At 34.9% G+C, this 18396-nt stretch overlaps 2 protein-coding genes and 1 pseudogene across 3 annotated transcripts; all 3 read right to left on the bottom strand.

Moving 5' to 3' along the window:
• Positions 1–205: 205 nt before the first annotated feature.
• LOC145058960 (putative serine/threonine-protein kinase PBL19) lies at positions 206–2444 on the bottom strand. Of its 2 annotated transcripts, XR_013686587.1 has the most exons (5): positions 1938–2444; positions 1435–1701; positions 1229–1332; positions 901–1084; positions 206–727 (listed from the first exon to the last, which is right to left on the bottom strand). XR_013686587.1 is itself a non-coding variant. In XM_079006836.1 (4 exons), exons 1-3 carry the CDS (start codon positions 2226–2228, stop codon positions 1252–1254), a joined length of 639 nt encoding a protein of 212 aa, XP_078862962.1. In that variant the 5' UTR covers positions 2229–2444; the 3' UTR covers positions 206–1084; positions 1229–1251. The 2 variants fall into 2 exon arrangements, 1 of the variants encoding a protein (XP_078862962.1); XM_079006836.1 differs by having other exon boundaries at positions 206–1084.
• A 7586-nt stretch (positions 2445–10030) lies between these two features.
• LOC145060350 (putative serine/threonine-protein kinase PBL19) lies at positions 10031–12302 on the bottom strand (annotated as a pseudogene).
• A 2017-nt stretch (positions 12303–14319) lies between these two features.
• On the bottom strand, positions 14320–14880 carry LOC145060349 (uncharacterized). Its single transcript, XM_079008035.1, has one exon. The coding sequence runs from the start codon at positions 14878–14880 to the stop codon at positions 14320–14322; it is 561 nt and encodes a 186-aa protein (XP_078864161.1).
• Positions 14881–18396: the final 3516 nt, after the last annotated feature.

Below are 18396 nucleotides of genomic sequence, written 5' to 3'. Positions count from 1 at the left end.
ACTTCTAAGCAATACAGATTATCCACACAAATATTTGCATTTTTCAGCACAAAAAGATCAACAAATAAGATACAAGCCCAATAAGATGCATCGCATTACTAATAGTGATTAGTGAATCATGCAACAGATGACAGGAAAAATAAAAGATAAAAAAAATAAAAGATAAAAAAAAATAAAAATGATCAATAACACATGCACATAAAGCTGACAAGAACTGAAAACTCAAATACTCGATCGTGTCCCAAAATGGATTAACAGCTCAAAATCGTTTGAAACTTGATTTATTCTCTTTTTCAATCTGAATGGTAACATGGGTAATGTTATAGTACTCCCTCTTGATGTAATCCGCCACTTTAATCATCATCAGATTCAGGCCTAATCTCACGTGCCAAGCCAACAACACTTTACCAACAATAATTGTGTGCTAAAAATTAGAGCAGGAGAGCGAATCAGCTAATCATTAAAATTACAAAAAACGGATCGGAAAGTGATCAGATAATGCCTGTTTTCAATTTATATCACACAATGACCACTAGATTTTGCCAACGTTTATGTTATATATTATGTCTGTGATAACCATAATCAGGGAAAGTGTACGTATAAATATATATAATGCAGCATTAATTGCATTGGTCCTACTTACTTCTATTCCTTTAATTTCTTTTCATGTAGACGACTCAGGTAACTAACGACTCTTGATCTCATCTTCCTGCTCTCTAATCACCTCCTGTAACACATTAACTATATGACTCATCGTGGGTCGACCTTTCGGATGACGTGGCAAGCAACTGCCCGCCAATTTTGCAAGTTTCCGGGCCACAGTACCCGAATAATAATAATAATAATAATAATATTGATTATTTAGACGAGGATCCATTAACATCTGGAACCGTTTGCTACCTGGGAACTGGTTCACCCATTCGATAAGTTTTTGTTCAGATTCTGGAAGGTTTCTATCAACAAACTTTCTGCCAGATAAAATCTCGTACAATACATTCCCAAAACTCCATATATCGCTTTTTGAAGTTAGATGACCAGTCATCATGTATTCTGGAGCATAGTAATCATCATAAGGAGTAGACGACTGGAAACCAAAGAAAGTTAGTATAATGAACTCAATTAAATTAAATGAAGCGAATATAATAAGTTATAAGTCATTAGATTTTATGATTGGTTTGTTAGATTTTATAATTAATGTTAGACACATGATCTCCATATATACACTCACCATTATGTATGTGACTGCTGGTGCTAGTCCTCTCTGAAGCCCAAAATCCGAAAGTTTTGGGTTGAAATTAACACATCCGCCGAGTTAAAGTTGCCTAATATCACCTTATAAATTCCAAAAATTAAAATTAGTTTAAACTTTAACTAATAAGTCATAAAATAGTTATAATTAATTAGGAACACATTTTGTAAAACATATACATATACCTGGGTTTCTAAGCCCTCATGAAGATAAGCGAGACCCTGGGCTGCACCAAGGAGGATTTGTAGCCTTTTTATCCATGGAATTGGTGGCAATTCTCTGTTAAAAAGATGGTATTCTAAGCTTTTGTTTGGCATATACTCGTAAACTAATAGTCTTTGACTTTGTCTCGCTTTTTTATTATCTACTAAACAGTATCCCAATAGCTTTACAAGATTAGGGTGTTCCACATCGCCAAGAAACTCAACTGCTGCTAGCCATTTTTCATGCCCCTACACACACATCACATAACATTTTCTTTATATATAACTCCAAAAAAGTATCTTTTTTTTTCTAGCACTCCCATCTTGCTCTAACTAGAAAGTTTAAGCAAGTGTTATAAATACTCTTGAAGTTGAGAAGCCAGTCTTATATGATAAAGTATTGATCACGGATAAGCTGATGTAATTAATACAATTAGATTTTAAAACTAAAGAGATTAAGAGAAGTTTAACGTCAGGGGGGAGACCTGCATGGAATGAATATTATGAAGTTTGGTGATCTCGACCACGAGAGGTGCACCTTGGCCACCAGGAGGTTTAATTGACCCTTTATATACTCTTCCGAGTTGACCATCTCTGATCCACTGCGATCTATTAAAATTATTCGTAGCATTTTCGAGCTCTGAAAACGAGAACTTTCTCAAAGCATGTTCTTTTTCCCTGTACAATAGTGGTGAAGTTAATGGGTTTTGCTCCGGTGAAGATTCCCGTGATCTTCTTTTGGTTTTGGAACTGAAAATGTGAAAAAAATTCATCATTGAACAGCAAGCAAGCAGAACTCTAAATGGTGATATGAGAAAACAGGGATGGAATCAAGGGATATCAGAGAGATTAGCAGCAAAGCCACGTGGGGAAGATGAGAGAATGGCCTGGCTTAAGCTTTTTGTATGTTGAGAACAAAGAGGTGGTTGATGAGAGTGGAATGGTTTTGCTTTCAAATGTTCAAAGGGAATTTAATAGACAACCGAAACTAATTCAAAGGAAGAAATCCGATTACCTCATTGATCCGTCAAACTACCCCTACTAGCCATGCTAAGACAATTCTGGTAACAAGGGAAGATTTTTATTTATTTATTTATTTTTTATATGACAAACTATCCTATTCATAATCTAATCATAAACACCACCTATGTCTCATAATGAGAGTTGAACTCATGATCTTTTATTTGAAAAAATCACTCTTTACCGCTAGCCCAAATGCCCCTATGGTAGAAATTCTCCGGAATAGGTCGTTCCGGAACATATTTTAGACTTATTTTCGGGTGGGCCGACCCATTACCTTATCTCTTGTAACGTCCCAAAATTTAAGTCCAAAAAATTTATTTTTATAATAATAAAACCATCATCGAAAACGTGTTCATAAAACCATAAAAGAAAATCAAAGTATGCCAATAATCATCCAAATACATCAAGTCAACAAAATGTGGAACAACATGGTGTGTGCGATGCGATCATCCCGAGTCATTCCCCTTCAATCCAGAATTACATGAAACATAAACTGAAAACCGTAAGCACGAAGCTTAGTGGGCTCCCCAAAATACCACATATCATACATATCAAACATACAATCAGTCATGCCTAACAACCATCATGCCCCACCCGACATCAAGCCCCGCTCGAAACAAATATGTCTATATAATGTGATCGGCCCTACCTAATACACTCATAAGGCCCGCTCGACATACATACAATATATAAAATACATGCAAAAATTACTAAGATAAATAACATACAATACACTCATCGGGCCTCGCCTGACATCAGACCCGGCCCGGTATACATATCATATACCACACATGCAAGAGTCACACAGACAACTAGCATCTTAATCATAATAACTCATGAGCTGGAATTGGTGCCTTCGACCCGCTAAACATTGTGATAAGACTCACTTCAAACCGCTGAAAATATGATAAGCGTTCGGACTGTTGATCTGGATAATCACAGCGCTAATTGTTCATATATATAATAACATTTATGAAAAGATGACAACTGGAAGGCATCTTTACACACACACAAGAATAGAACTGGAAGTTTGGAAGACATGAATTAGTGAAAGTTTTGGTGTGAGATACAGTAAAGATTCTCCAAGAGCTTCCTTTGAATTTAACCTTTCATTTACTACCACTATGGACAAATGTGAATTGTGAAGCTTAAATGGAGAAAATAAAAACTTGATGGATGACAGCTAGCTGACATACAACGAGTAGGGTCTGGAATAGGAAATCAACGAATCTATGTACCTTGGTTCGACTAATGTATAATATTTTCTATAATTTTTTTTTTTACAATAAAATTACCATTTTCGTTAGTTTAATTATCCTCGTATAACGAGTGAGATGACAAACGGACAATAAGTTACCGTTAAACCTTTTAAAAGAGTTATTATTAACTATAAATGATTGAAAATATTTATTTAAATGAGTTATAATCCTATTAGTTTTATTTAATAAAATATTTGATTTAATAATATAACATTTAATTCGGATTTATTATATATGATTTATTAACTATTTATATAATTTATTTAAATATGTAAGACATTATTATATAAAGATAATAAATAGAAGTGGTATTTTTTTAAAATCTAAATAAATTAGAAAAATGAATACAATTAGAGCATCTTCAGTGAGAGATCTTTTTTTTTATTTTTTTATTATTATTGTAGATTTTTTTATTGAGCAATTAATACCATTGAAATAGATAGTTTTTTTATACTATTTTGATCACTATATATATATATATATATATATATATATATATATATATATATATATATATATATATATATATATATATATATAATTATCAATAAACTTGTACAACTTGTACATATAAGCCATTATAGTTTAACCATATTTCATTCATCTATATAATTCTAATTTAATTTTAAATCTTTTAATTATTTTTACTATTAATTACTATTATTTATAAAAAAAAAAACTATGGCAATAATTTAATATTTTCAATATTTTACTCTATTTTGTAACTATAACATAATAATTTTTTATATTTTACATATACAAGTAATGAGTTATATATTTGTATACATACATTAGTATTAAAAATTTATTTGTGTTTAAAAATGCTCTATCTAAATAATGGTGTTTTATAAAACATTTCAGATAGACGAGGATGTATTAATTAAATTTATCATAGAAAAATCTATTTAAATAAGCTCAACCATTGAAGTGCTTATTTAGTTAGAGGTCAATTTAATAGAATAATGATATAACATTTATTTTGAATCATAACATAGTGTAATTATTAAAGATGCTCTTACGTGTTTAGTTTGTAAAATGTTATGAATTAAAAGGATTAAAGGGATGTCCTATTCAAAGGATTTATTATTGTGAGGAATTAAATTCTATAACATGATTAGTTTTGAAACAAATGAAGTTGAATTCAATTATATAACATGTTTGGTTTGCAACAAATGATGTTCAATTCAATTATATAAACATGTTTTGTTTGCAACAAATGAAGTTGAATTCAATTATACCGGCTCTTATATTTAAGTTTGGTATGTTGGATATGGACTTTAAATAATAACAAATGACAATCTTGCCTTTCATTATTTTTTATTTACATAACTTTTCATTAATTAGAAAAATGTTTAGAATGTACAATGAATTATCAAATATAACTAGTTACCAAATAAAATTAGGATGTTATGTCAAATTTACATAAATGGCCACTATTTTAATAGGAAACTACAAAGTTGGTCCCTATTTCATAGATTATAAAACTGTCCATTACTAGAAGTTAATTTACAGAAATATTCCTTATGTTTACAAAAGTATATAAATGGTTCCTAAAATTACAAATATGGTCCCTATGTTTAAAAGAATTACAAACATGGTCATTGTCTAACATGAATTTACAAAATTAGTCCTCATTTTTCACAATATAAGTAAGGCAATCCTAATTTCCTAACCTAACAGTGAAAGGGAAATTGACTTATTAAGTTAATTACCTTAACAATTCAATTTCCCAATAGTGAAATAACATAAAGATTAAATTACTGAATTGTCTCTATGACTTAGTCAAAATTGTGTGTTTAGTCCTTATGTTTTTTTGACACACGGACGGTCCCTTTGGTTTAATTTTGTTACTGATTTGGTCCTTATCATAAATGAAATGACTATAATGCCTTTGTATTGTAACATCTGTAACCCTAAGGTACTAAATTTATTCATTTATTTCATTTTGAGAGTCCTCACGACGTGAGATCTTAGGGGCCACGTCGTGAGTGGCCGTTGACACATTGACCCGTAATTTGGAGTCTCACGACGTGAGACATAAGGTATCATGACGTGAGCATGGCTTAATGAACCCAACCCTAATTTTTAGGTATTTAAGGGAATGAGAAGCTAGGGTTTCCCCATCCTCGGCTTCTCACACCCTCTAAGCCTTTGGAAACCCTAGTTTTCATGTCACCTTGAGTTGTTGAGCATTTTGCTAGTAGAAATGAAGGAAAAGGAAGAAGAACAAGTATCTTGCGAAGGAAGTTGCTTGGGATCATCATCATCATCAACTTTAATCTTGTTTGGACCATTGTAAGTATCAAGACTCAAGCTTTATAGCATTTCATGGCTAGATCTAGGCTTTTGGTCCATTTTCTTATGATTTGGTTTGCTAGAGTGGAGTAAATTCATAAAGTTAGCAACTTTATGGCTTTAAATGGCTTTTTGAGTCTTATATCCTTCAGATCTAGGTTTTGGTGGAGTATTAGAGTTTGCATGAGAACTTGATGCCATATTTGCACTTTTGACCATAAATGGTGTAGGGACATGCATGGTGCATGCAAGTCCATAAAGCAAGCATTTTTACGGGCCATTAGAGTACCCTTTAGCTTCTAGAAGGGGTGATGTTAAGGGCTGAATCGATTAAGACCGTTGAAATAGTGGTTTTGGCTTCAAACCGTTCTCACGACATGAGACAGAAGGTCTCACGACGTGAGGATGGGTCACCATCCCCGCTGAGTTGTCAGAGTTAGGAGTGAAGCACAGATTTGGATCAGACATGTCTCACGACGTGACAAAAGATTGGTCACAATGAAGGCGTTGGTTTGGGATTTTGGGCCTTATTGGGTTACTAGTTTCTGACTTTGGGCCTTACTATGTTTGGGCCCATTTGGTATTAGGCCCATGATGGGTTTAAAATGGGATGCGGTTGGGATGATTGTTGTGTGCACACCACCTCATTCTGCATTTTATGATTACTCTGATGTTTCATGATGTATTTGACACACTTTGTTTTATCTTTATTTTATGATGATGTTTGGATTACAATTTTATTAATTTAAAAATGCAAAACCATATGTGCCCACCCTTTCCCTACCCATTTCATTTCACGTCATCAACTTATACCATGATAACCATCCCCTTCACCACCACCATACATATATCTCAAACCACCATTGCAACCCTACAACACTATCACCCAACACATTTCAACCCTCAACAGAAAAATTACAAGAAAAATCCACAAACCAAATCAACTTAACCGTTGAAATTGTTACAGAAGTCGTTACCACCTCCACTACTACCACTACAAAAAAAAAACCATTGATGTTGTTAGGCGTGTCAGACCCAACAAATAATAGGGGTACGATATACTCCAAAATACACTGCTTTAATGCACTAAAAAGTAGTACAAGGCAAGCAGGGTCGAACCATAGAGACACGGGACAAAATTCTATACCTCTTTGCGTAAGGTACTTTGGTCACAAAGGGAGGGTTTGTTTGCAAAAGTAAATAACTAAATAACAATCTACTTTAAAAGCATGCACAAAATGAAATAGATTTGTAAACAAATTGATTGAATGGTTCTAGTTCTAGTTCTCAATGATGTTGTTCAACTTGATTATGACTTGATGTAATTCAAGATTGCTATTCTATGTTGGTACTGAAAGATATTAATACGCTCTAATACCTCTCGCTTGCCAAATTATCTAACCAAAACACGCTCTTTGATTAGACCTAGCTTTACTAATTCAATCTAAACACACTCTTAGATTGTATTGAAAAACTACATTAAGTTTTGTACAAGCTTCCCAACAATGTTCATTTCTTCTCATACGCTCGGAAGTGTGAAAACATGTGATATATGTTTTACAATAAGAAAACTTATTGCTTGTTACCAATTATTAACTCAATAGAACGATTAGGTGCCCTAAAAGTTAATTAACTGCACAAAAATTCAATTCATGAAAGTGGCCAATCAAACACAAATCAAATTCAAGGATTCTAGTTTAAACAAAAACATAATCACTAGAATAGAATCACAAATCAAACATCAAATCATATGCTTCAAGTCAAGCAATCAACATGTTTTGAACAAGAACTAGAAACTAGGGTTTCTTAGCCACACATGGCTAAGAACAAATCAAACAAGAATAAAGATGGAATTGGAATGTTTAATCCTTACAAAAATGAAATCCAAATGTTTGCAATGATTAAGTCTTCTCAAAAGCTCCAAGAATTCTCCCAAAATTGCCCTGGATCGCTAGAAACTGCTCCCAAAACCGTTCTCTGCTTCAAAATGGCGTCTCCTCCTGTTTTAATTAATTTTCACGTGCATACCATGAGGCCATGCGTTTTTGGCATGGCCATGCCTTTTGCCCATGTGTTTTTGGCATGGCCATTTGTCTTGACCATGTGTTTTTGGCATGGCCCATGCTTTTTGCTAAAATTCCAAAAAATATTCACTGTTGGCTCCATCTTTAATCTAGCTTCACCACGAGTCATGTTGCTCAAATATAAGATGACAAAGGACAAACACGACCCGTGTCGGTTTGACAATAATCGCGTTTCAAACATAGTCCTTTTGCTATGATAATAATGCACAATGACTCGGGTTCCATCTTCATGTTTTCTGCCATGGAATGACCGGTTCATCTTCTCCTCATGCTCCAAAGCTCCAAGCATCCAAGCTCCACGTATCCATGCTCCATAATGCCTGCAAAATAAATCAAAAATGGTGAAGTACCAGACACTCTTGATGAAATATACAATTGCCCTAATAATCAACTAAATGCGAGAATTATGGAGTATAATGCTATAAAAAGACGGAAATAAACATGCAAAATAGGTGCATAAAATGCACCTATCAGATGTATCCTTATAAAAAAAACCTAAAATCCATAGCTCAAAATCAAACCATTCGAAACCAAAATAACTTGAAATCGATCTAGAACTCAACATCTAGAATCCAAGAACAATGAATCAATTGTGGTTTTAGAGGTTTCAGTGACATTTTTCAGTTAAATATATGACTTTTAGGTGTTTCAATGGCGTTTTCTAGGTGATAAACCATCCGATCCTTTTCCTATCTCTCTGTCTCTTTGGTCGATATGATGTTCTCTTTTGTTGATCTGTTGGTTCTATAGGATTTCAGTAGCGATTTTCAGGTGATAGAGGGAGAGTTGTGGTTTTCAGGGGTGGTGATGTTTTCGGTGAGATAAGAGAGGGGCGATGGTGATTGAAACGAGATAAGAGGGTCGACAGTTTGGTTTCAGGAAACAACAGTTTTTCTTCGATGGTGGTGGTGATGATGGTTTATTGTTTCTTCGATGAAGTTTCATGTGGAAGGGTTTAGAAGCAGCATTAGAGTTTCTTCGGTGGCAGATGCATTGAAATGAGAGAGAAGGATACGAGGAGCGAGGGGTGTAGCCGTGTAAGGTTTTGGATGGATCCATTTCCAATTTAATTAATAATTTAAATTATTTAATAATAAATAGATAATGTTAAAATCTAAAAAAGAAAATATAAAGGGGAAATTAGTCCTTTCATGTTTATCATTGACCAAAAACGCAAAAAAAATAAATAAATGAAACCACAAGAATGGTATGAGCACAAAAAAAAGTTAGAGACTAAACGTGAAATTTTGACCAAACCACATGGATGATTTCAGTAATTTGTTCTAACATAAGTGATCATCGTGTTTCAGAATTGCCTAATATGAAACTTACAAACATGGTTCCCATATTTCACAAAAATTATAGAAAGAGACCTTATGTAAGAGACAATTACATACATAATGTCGAAAATATAAGATTAATAGACACGTGGCAATGTACGAGCCATCTCAATAGTTACTTATTAATATCGACGAAGGAGAGGAACCCCAGAAGCAATCTAGATTGGAATAATGACCCTGATTTTTTACTCAAGATTCTACTTCTTCTTTGACATTTTCTTGTTTAAAAATATCTTTGAACAAAAAGTTGAAATACAAATCTTCATGAGCATAAATCTGTACAACATGAACAAGAGTGTGGAACGAGTTGATCATTTTATGCATGGAATAACAATTAGGCCTGCATGTAAACTTTTATAAATCTAGTTACAAGCACTTATAGGCTTTCAAATAATTGTGATGATTTTGAATTGTCACTCATTTTTTTTTTCAAATTAGTTAATATTCTCCTAAATACCACTTATGAGAGACTTGAACCCATGACAGGCTTATCTGAAACAAAACCTAGGAATTAATTCGATGGAACTGAATTCCAATTCCGCCAAAATTCGACAAACAAAACGCCATCTTAGGATATTCATGTAGACGACTCTGGTAACGGATTCTGGCGTTCATCTTCCGAGTCTCTAATTGACTCTTGTAACACATCAATTATCTGACTCATCGTTGGTCGATCTTCCGGATTATTTCGCATGCAACTGTCAGCCAATTTTGCAACTTTTTGGGCCCCACTAAGAGAATATTGATTATCTAGACGTGGATCAATCATCTTCCAGAATATCTTGCTATCGGCTGGGAACTGTTTCACCCAGTTGGTAAGCATTTGTTGAGATTGTGGAAGGTTTCTATCAATCACCCTTCTGCCCGATAGAATCTGGTAAAGTACAATTCCAAAACTCCATGAATCGCTATTTGACTTTAGATGACCACAGTGCACGTATTCCGGGGAAGCATAAAAAGACTGGAAACCAAAGAAAGTTAGCATAATTAAGCATATAGTTGGATGAACTAAAACGACATGGTTATAGAATTAATAAGTCATTACATTTCATAATCATGATTGGCTGGTTAGAACGGATGGAAATACAAAATCATAAAATCATAAAATCAAAGTCATTATAGAACTTTATATTTACAAAACTGAAAATAAATATAACCAAACGTCCAAACCTAGTTTATATCTAAATAAAATTAAAACTAATACTCATTGTAGTAGATTTTAAACAATAAATTTTTAATTAAGTGAAAATAACAAAAAGTGTATAAAAAAAATAAACACCCACTGCCTCATTAATGAAATCAACAAAATGGAACATGTTAGATCCATTGGTAAAACAAAAATGGAAATGATCATTGCATTTCTTTTCTGATTCCATATTAACAAATACTACCTAAGGATTTGAACAGAGTCATTTAGCCATATGTTAGACATATGATTTGAAATACTCACCACTGTACGTACGTATGACAGGTTGCGCACTTGTCCTCTCTCAAGCCCAAAATCTGAAAGTTTTGGGTTGAAATTCTCATCCAACAACACATCCCCCGAGTTGAAGTCACCAAATAGCACCTTAATCACAAAAACATTAGTTTATACTTTAATTAACATGTCATAAAATAGTTACTTTGAACAATTAGGAAAACATTTTGTAAAACATATATATATATGTATATATATATATATATATATATATATATATATATATATATATATATATATATATATATATATATATATATATATATATATATATATATATATATATATATATATATATATACCTGGGTCTCTAAACCCTCATGGAGATAAGCGAGACCCTGGGCTGAACCAAGGAGGATTTGTAGCCTTTTCATCCATCGAATCGGTGGCAATGTTGTGTTAAAGAGATGATAGTCTAAGCTTTTGTTTGGCATATACTCGTAAACTAATAGTCTTGACTTTGTCTCTCTTTTTCATCGTCTACTAAACAGTATCCCAATAGCTTTACAAGGTTAGGGTGTTCCACAACCCCAAGAAACTCAACTCCTGATAGCCATTCTTTATGCTCCTACCACATCACAAAACAATACTTTTTTACATAAAATGTTGGATTTATACTCCAACAAAATATCTTTGTTTTTGTTTTTGTTCCCCGACACTCTGATCTTGATCTAACTACAAAGTTTAAGCAAAGTGTTATAAATCTTGAAGTTGAGAAGCCGGTATATATATATGGGCTCTAAATTCATGATGTTAAGAATTGACCGATAAGATGTAATAAAACTAAAATTTATAACTAAACAATGGATTCCCACATCCCTAACTTATCAAAAAGCTTAAACAAATAAAACTAAGAATTATTAAAGAAAATATTTTTGAGAATTTTAATGGAAGGCCTGCATGGAATGATTGTAAAGTTTCGTGATGGCTACCAACACGAGATGTGCACCTTGATCACCAGCAGGTTTAACAGGTTGAATAAACCCTTTATACACATTTCCGAATTGACCATTTTTTATCCATAGCGATCTGTTAAAATTATTAGTGGCATTTTTGAGCTCTGAAAACGAGAACTTCCTCAAAACATGTTCTTCTTCTTTGTACAATAGTGGTGAAGTGATTGAACTAGTGGAATTTACTAATCTTGTCGGTGGTTTCGTTGATGGGTTTTGCTCCTGGAGCTCCGGTGAAGATTTCCCTATTCTTTTGGTTCTGGAACTGAAAATACTGAAACACTTCATCATTGGGAAGAAGCCAAGAACCCTAAACAGTGAAGTGAGAGAACTGGGATGAAATTAGGGGATATCAGAGAGATTAATTAGCAACGGAGCCAGGTGGGGAAGATGATAGAATGGTGTGGCTTCTTTGTATGTTGAGAACAAAGATGTGGATGATATGATGGGAACGGGAGTGAAATAGCTTTGATTTCAAATGTTCCAACGGAATTTTATGAACAATTCAAAGGAAACTTCATATGGATATATGCCAAACTACCCATTTCTGGTAACAACGTAACATGTTTTGCTTTAAAATGTTCCTCCCTTTTGAGATACTACAGTTTCATAAACCATTTTAATCAATAGTCATATATTTAAAACGTAATCTATTAAGATAAATTGTGAAAATGGTTGAAAGTTATGATTTCCACCGGCTAAAATACAACCTAACGTAAATATGATTTTTCTTAGAAATCAAGGGTTTTTTAAACAAATAAAAATAAATTCATATATTTCAAAGGCCATATTTGCTTTGTTTCAAATGTATCTTTTATTATACTATAAAAACTAATAAATGTTGATAAAAAAATATAAGATAGTAAAAGAAATTGTAGGGGCTTTTTTGTATTTCAAAATAATGAGTAAGAGTTCACAAGAAACCCCAATAAAGATGGAAATTTTAACTAGCAATTCAAAGGTAGTCAAAGCAAAAGCTTCAAATGGCCGGATACCAAAGTACTACTCCGCCGCTAATACATTTTTGGTAACAAAGTAAGATGTTTTGCTTTCAAATGTTCCACTCTTTCGAAAAATACAATTATCTTCTTAAACGACAATTATATGACAATAATGAATTTTGTAGTAAATGATTCAATTACCCTAAGATGAATAAATGCTTTTGTAATACAACTTTATTATAATAGTTTTTTTTTTTTTTTTTGAAACGGCCAATATTATAAAAACGCACTCAAATAGTAAGAAATTATAGGGGAAAATTTAGCGGTTACATATTACATATACAAAGAAAATTAAGTTTAAGACGAAAAAGGACAAAAGAGAGCCACTCTTCCCAATTACAAAACCACCTTTACCTCTACATTTTAGCCACAAATAAACTAAAGCTTTGATATTGTCCACCACACCATTTGGAGTGATGAATTTTGCTTGGAATATCCGATCATTTCTAGCTCTCCATATACTCCACAGCATCCTGTAGCAAATGGCTGTTAACCGTTCCCTTTTCTTAGGGCATCTCCCCCAGTTGGCTGCAAAAGAAGTAATCTCATCTACATTATGGAAATCGATATGATCTATTCTGCACCAGTTAAGTATGAACTTTGTGGCTGACTTCGCATAAGGACATTCCACCAAAATATGATTTGCATATTCAATTCCACCAATACATGAGCTACAATTACAAATGTCGAAAGTAACCCCACGATAGGAGAGTGCTACAGCTGACGGTATTTTCCCCATCACAGCATGCCATATGAATGTAGTTACTTTAATTGAAATGAGTTTACACCAACTTATTTGAAAATGGTGTACATTTGCGTTGAAGCCCTGATCAATCTTTTTCCTGAGGAGGTCCACCCTATATTTTCTATCCGCCGATAGTAAACATGAGAGTTGATCGACCCCAGGTTGTAATTGTATCGAATCCATAATTTTGACTAGACGTTCTAGTTCAGAGGAGCAACCAGCAACAAATAAGACATGATCTCCAATTCCACATGTTCCCGCCTTTGTTTTTTCTCTCTGAAACCTTACATGACTTCTTTTTTTCAAGTTCATATAATCTGGGGTATTTTGTTTTCATGTTTACACCACCAGCAACCCACATGTCATGCCAAAACATAGTATTATCCCTAGATTTGACAATTTGCACGAAGATATCATTATAACTAAGTCCCAATGCATCAATATCCTTTTTAACTCCAACAATATTCTTCCAAACTCCAGTTATTTTTTTTTGCTAAGTACTCAACAGGTTTATTTCCCAGATTATGAAGTCCTACAATGACTCTGGCCCATAGTGAGGAGGGTTCAAATTTAAGTCTCCACCACCATTTAACAATGAGAGCAACATTCAGTGTACGAATTGCTCCGACTCCCAAGCCACCAAGTTCCTTAGGAGCGATAACATTCTCCCATGAAACCCAATTAATTTTATTTTTTTTCTTCATGACCCCCCCATAAAAATTTCCTTCTTATGTTCTCCAGTTTTTCAATGACTTCGATGGGAGCTCTAAATAATGACATGTAATAGGTAGGAAGATTTCCTAGAACATCTTTGATTAAGGTAAGCCTTCCACCAAATGAAAGGGTTTTAGCTTTCCAACGAGAGAGTTTGTTTCGAAACTTTTCAATGATTGGGTTCCAGTTTTTTATCAGGTTCATGTTGGCTCCAACCGGAACCCCAAGATAGGTGAATGGGAGTACACCAGCCTCGCATCCAAGAATATGTACCCACTGTGCAGTTTCGGTGTTAGAAGCCCCAACACCAAAAACCTTGGATTTATGAAAGTTCACTCGCAAACCTGCTGAAACATGAAAACATTTGAGAATGCGTGCTAGGTTTTTCAGATTTGACCTCGACCATTCACCGACGAACAATGCCTCATCTACATAGAATAGGTGAGATATTACTGGTCCATCACTCGGTACTTGAATGCAATTGAAAAAGCCCTTTTCAACAGCAGATTTCATTGCAGCATTCAATCCCTCCATAGCTATTATGAACAAAAAAAGTGAGAGAGGGTCTCCTTGTCTTACGCCTTTTGTGATGTTGAACTCCTTGGTAGGAGATTCGTTGACTATCACAGATGCACGAGACGAGGCTAGACACCCATGTATCCAAGATCTCCATTTCGAGCCAAAACCCATCTGAAGCAGTATCGAGTCTAAAAATTCCTAATTTATGGAGTCAAAGGCTTTATCAAAGTCTACCTTGAATAGCAGGATCTTCTTCTTGATACTTTTTCCCACCCACATAAGTCATTAACAATTAGTGGGCCGTCAAGAATGCTTCGCCCCTCCACGTAAGCCAATTGTTCCTCACCAACCACCTTGCTAACAACTGTTTTAATCCTGGTAGCAAGCATCTTTGAGATAATTTTATACATACAACCAATCAGACTGATTGGCCCGTAGTCACAAAGTGATGTCGGGTCCTTAACCTTGGGTGCAAGAGTGATAAACGAGGAATTGCAACCCCGACCTATAGAACCAGTTTCATCGAAATATTGTACGAATCTCATGATATCTGCAGTGACACAACTCCAGTACTTTTTTAAGAACTTAAAAGTTAACCCATCAGGGCTGGGGCCTTATCTCCTCCGCATGCCCATACTGCTTTCTTCACCTCATCAATAGAGAATGGAGCCTCCAATCTAATAGCGTCCATCATGCCAATAGACTGGATATGAGAGTTTACAAGTTTTGGTTGTGAAATCCATTTCTCCTTAAATTTGTTTTGGAAGAACCGAAAAGCCTCATCTTTGATTTCTTTCACTTCTAAAGCCCATCTTCCGTTTATCATTAGACCTACAATTATGTTTTTCCTGTTATTACTGTTTGCGTATCCATGGAATAGTTTTTATTTTTCCTCTCCATCTGTAGTCCATTTCAGACGTGGCTGCCAATCTTTCAAGTTCAAGTATCTTCTGAAGGCAATTACTTCTGGATGATAGTTCCTCTGAGGTGAGTGCCCTTATTTCAACAGTCTTTTCAATATTATGAACTTTTCTTTAGAGTCTAATAACTCTTGTTTCTCCTTTTTGTGTTTATCTCTTCTCCACTTCTTTATCTATTCCTTTAGGTGGCGCAGTTTAGCCGCAAGATATGAATCTGCATTACCATATCCTGAAAATCCAGCCCAAGCATCTTGTACAATTTTGTTTAGACCATCTAACATTAACCACGAGTTATAGAATTTGAATGAGGGAGGTCCAAAGTCTCCACTGTCAGAGATTAGTGTAACTGGGCAGTGATCAGATAGATCACGAGGCTGAGCCGTAACAGTTATTAAGGGGAAAGTAGCCAAAAAAATCGAGCAAGCTAGGAATCGGTCAAGTTTGCTTAGCTTTGCATCAACTCTACTCATGAATGTGAATCTTTCACCACCCATGGGAAAGTCATGAACCTCAGCTAGCCTTATAAAGCGATTAAAATCTGATGCACTGGTTGAGCAGAATTGGGATCTGAATCTCTACTCCTTCCTCCTTACAACGTTAAAATCACCAAAGATTAACCATTTACCTCTTTTCGTTTGCTTAATTTGAAGTAATTCACGCCATGTTTCTTTTTTCTCCAAAGGAGTGTGAGGACCATATACATTTACAAATATGGTGTTGCTAGAGCTTCCTTTCCAAGTACCAATTATTATTAAGAAGAATTTATGTTTAATCACCTCTGACTATTGAAAGTATCTGATGTCCCAAATCGAGATTAGACCACCTGATCTTCCATTAGCGTTTACCCCTTCAAAGTCGTATTCCGGAGAATCCCAACAATTGCTGACATTAATCTTAGAGTAATCAAGGAGTTGTGTTTCTTGGAGACCAACAAAATTTGCTTTGTATTTAGTTTTCAATCTTCTGACCCAGTTCACCTTGGCATCCACTCCTATGCATCTGATATTGAGGGAGATGCAGTTCACTGGCAACCGTGGATAGCTCTAGTATCGCCAAAAATCTCGGCAAGAATTGGATTTCCTGCTTCAACTTGAAACCCAATTTCTACTCCAATTTCAAAAGTTTGAATGATCTCGTCTGCACACGAACTAGAACAGTCGGCACGAACATCATCACAATCACTTGTGTTAATGTTCAGATTCCTGTTAAGATCCAGAGATGAAGGCACACCGATATCAATCTCACCAATACCATTGTCCGTACGGGAGTGGGTGAGTATCAATTTAGGGTTCCATGGATTTGAACGTGAATAATGGGGACTGTGATTTGGAGCAATTTGAATTTCTTTTTCTTTTTTTAATTTTTGGCTCACCACTGTCTGGGCCCAACCGAGAGTTACTTCTAACCTTTTGGGCCGATGTAGGATGGTGGGGCAAAAATGGGTTTGGAAATGGCCCAAAACAGCCAAATTGGACCATATTCTATGAAGACCCAAAAGGGTTACAATCATTACCCAAATTGTTAAGTTGCGTTGTTGTCTTCTGTCCAATTTTGCCGCCATTATTAATTAATTCAAGAACCACCGTGTCGTGTGTCTCTGGATGTAATCTTCCAGCTGTATTTGACTCTAGAATTTCAATAGTCGCTGTATTTTCGGGAATCGTCGTATCATTATTGCATGAGTAAACTACCGCATTAATTTATGTTACGGGAGTCGAAGTTACCACCGACAATGGGCATATTTCCGGCGAAGAACTTATTTCCGATGAGATTACATGTTTTGTACACTTTTCTGGTGGTATCTCACCATCTTCAATATCGTTGTCGTCTTGACCCATCCAGGTATCTGAGATACCGTCTTCTTCGTCGACATCGTCACCTTCGTCTGTATCGTCACCTTCTTCATCAAAGTCCACCTCAACCTTATCGAATGGAGCTGGATGGAATGGGGACAAATCATCAGTATATTCTACTATACCAATTGTATATTCTTTTCCATCCGCCATAACTGTGATTTCCTCGTTTATCCATTTTTTGGGACGTTAGCACTCCTACCTTCCCCATGGAGTAGTCTTTTTTTGGTTGAGATGTTGTCGAAGGGAGCTATTACTTTACCAAAACTTCCCGCAATCTTGTAGAAGTTTTCTTCATCAAACAGTCTCAACGGGAGACCAATAATTTTTATCCATGCTATTCTTTCATATGGTAGCTCCAATTGCTCCGCATGTTTCATCCATTTGAACCAATCTTGCCATGTGTTTTTAGCTTCAAGGAATTCTCTAGCCATCACAGAACTTCCAAATCCTAGCTCTATGTTTAGACTTCCTAGGTATTTGACGTTTTCTTTCATGAACGTTGAAGCAGGTAAGTTCACCATGTGATCTATGCTATGGGCCTCTCCAATTAATTTCTTCCCATTCATCCATGTTTTCATTGCCGTTTCAAATTTTAAAGTTATCGTACGAGTGAAAGTCATATTATCCCTTCGAGATTCCGACATAACCTATGCAAAGGTACATTTGTCTCTAAAGCCTGCAGTAGGAGGGTATGACATGGGCATGTGTGTTGCGATATTATTTCTATTGTTTTGATGTTGGGGGATGTTTTGGTG

The sequence above is a fragment of the Lactuca serriola genome, chromosome 6 (assembly GCF_051521515.1).
Source record: "Lactuca serriola cultivar US96UC23 chromosome 6, Lser_US96UC23_V15, whole genome shotgun sequence".
Classification (NCBI taxonomy): domain Eukaryota; kingdom Viridiplantae; phylum Streptophyta; class Magnoliopsida; order Asterales; family Asteraceae; genus Lactuca; species Lactuca serriola.
The sequence above is the reverse complement of the archived record's forward strand: the minus strand, read 5'-3'. Positions and strand labels throughout refer to the sequence as shown.